Below are 2,029 nucleotides of genomic sequence, written 5' to 3' on the forward strand. Positions count from 1 at the left end.
TAGCATCCCATTCCGAAATTTCGGTTTTTGTTCATCTCATTTTTTTCTCTTTCTGCACAGCTGATTATATCATGCAATGTAGATATTGAATTTTATTAATTATATAAAACGATGTCGATGTATGATGCAAGTGACAACTTATGTTCAGTATTAACACATTTTCATATGGTGCAAGGGTCCAAAATTCTCTCCACGAAGCACCTTGAAGTCAAGACCAAATCAATGACAAGGAAAAAAATAAAAATTAGTCTGAGCCAATAAGTAAAGAGTATCGTGATATCACCCGCAAAAATAAATATTTATCATGTAAAATAACTTTTTTTAAGGGAAAAAAAAAGGAAAGTGATAAGGGACAGTGTCCAAAACCGTCGTGCTGTTCATTAACATCAAGGTTTGTCTCTCACTAGGTTAAAAAACTGTACATTGATAGAACCATCACCATGCTACCCATTAATTTCTTCCATATGACCCAAGAAAAGAAAAAAGAGAAAAATGAAATGAAATGACACTTCCGATTTGGAAATTTAGAAGACTTCTTTTTTTTTTCTCTAATAATTCTAAATCGTGAACAGTTATTCAAAGACCTTTCGCCGTCTCATAATCGGTGGCTATGAAGAACAATCGCCACCGACTCCTCCCGCCGGAACTTCAACTCCTTCGCAATGAAGCCTTCGATCTTCCTCTGGAACTCCTCGCTGCTCAGTTCGTCCTCCGGCTCGATAATCTCCTGCAATTCCCCGCCGGAGATTGGCCCCAGTCGGCACTTCTCTGTCTCCGACCGCCGTAGTGCCTTGGCCCCCTCCTCCCCCGGCCACTTCCTTCTCTTGGAAAACTTCCCCGACCGCGTCCTCCTGAAATACGCTTTCGGATGCTCCATTTCTTCCGAGTCATAGTCGGAGTTTGCGAAATCACTCTCGTGCTCTACACACGCCGCCGGAGCGAGAGCGTTGGCTTCGCTGACGATCACCTCCTTGTCCTGGTACACCACCTCCTCCTCCCCGTCGTCGTCCAATGTGAGTCGCGACCGCGGCCCGTTCTCGTTCAGTTTGACGATCTCGTCGTAGAACCCGTCAACCGCGGCGTTCGAGTTATGAGCGAATAACCGGCCGGACTTGGCCACCACGGCGATGATGATGGCGTTGCTGAGTACGAAAACGACCACCGGCCTCGAAGCGAAGGTCAAGGCTGACCGGAAGTAATGGAAGGAAATGCGTAGGGCGAGAGGCAGCCGAGCGTATATCCAGAGGATAAGGAGCAGAGCGAGGAAGAGTTCGAGGGCGCGGAATACGTTTGCGACGATCCTCCAGTGGTTGAGCCTGATCGGCGTGGCGGCCGGTTTCTCGGTCGGGGAGGTGTCGAAGCCCGGGGTGGTTTCCATGGCGGATGGTGGAACGGACGAGGGAAAATTTTGAAAGGAAATCTTTGATATGGTTTTCGGATTTGGAGTGTGGCCTTTGGAGTGTTAAAGAACTGAAGGGAGGACTGAACTGCCTGCGCGCAGAGATCTTTGCCTTTTATGGGCGCATCGAAAAACATTAATTAATCAATTATTGAATTTTTTTAACTTTTCTTCTTTATTATTATTATTTTTTTGTGGTGAACGTGGAGCCGAAGAACAAATTTTTATTTTTTTTAAAGAAAAGAACACAAGACCACATGTACAGTGTTATTTGTCTGGACATACGTGCCGTGCCAAATTGGGGCATTAGATGCGTGAAACCCGAATACCCCTTGATACATGCTCAAAAACTTATTGACCTGTCTCAACAGTCCCATGTACTTTATCGGGGTCCGTCTCGGGACCCTGATTATGGTAATAAATTTTATTGAGGATATATCTCCACTATAATTTTCAATACTATTTTTTTTTCAGTTACAAGGGAGGCTCATGAACTTAGTACATTGAAATAGAAATCATAAATATTTAATAAATGGGCACAGATAGTCTCATTGGGTATCAAATTTGAGATTTCTTTGTTACCAAACGAGAGGTGCACCACTCTGCTATTCCTTATCTGATAATTTTCAA

At 44.0% G+C, this 2,029-nt stretch overlaps 1 protein-coding gene across 1 annotated transcript; it reads right to left on the minus strand.

Annotated features, from left to right (window-relative positions):
- Window positions 1–356: 356 nt before the first annotated feature.
- Window positions 357–1,495, minus strand: LOC116211617. Its single transcript, XM_031546072.1, has one exon. The coding sequence runs from the start codon at window positions 1,376–1,378 to the stop codon at window positions 596–598; it is 783 nt and encodes a 260-aa protein (XP_031401932.1). The 5' UTR covers window positions 1,379–1,495; the 3' UTR covers window positions 357–595.
- Window positions 1,496–2,029: the final 534 nt, after the last annotated feature.

This window comes from Punica granatum, chromosome 6, assembly GCF_007655135.1.
Source record: "Punica granatum isolate Tunisia-2019 chromosome 6, ASM765513v2, whole genome shotgun sequence".
Classification (NCBI taxonomy): domain Eukaryota; kingdom Viridiplantae; phylum Streptophyta; class Magnoliopsida; order Myrtales; family Lythraceae; genus Punica; species Punica granatum.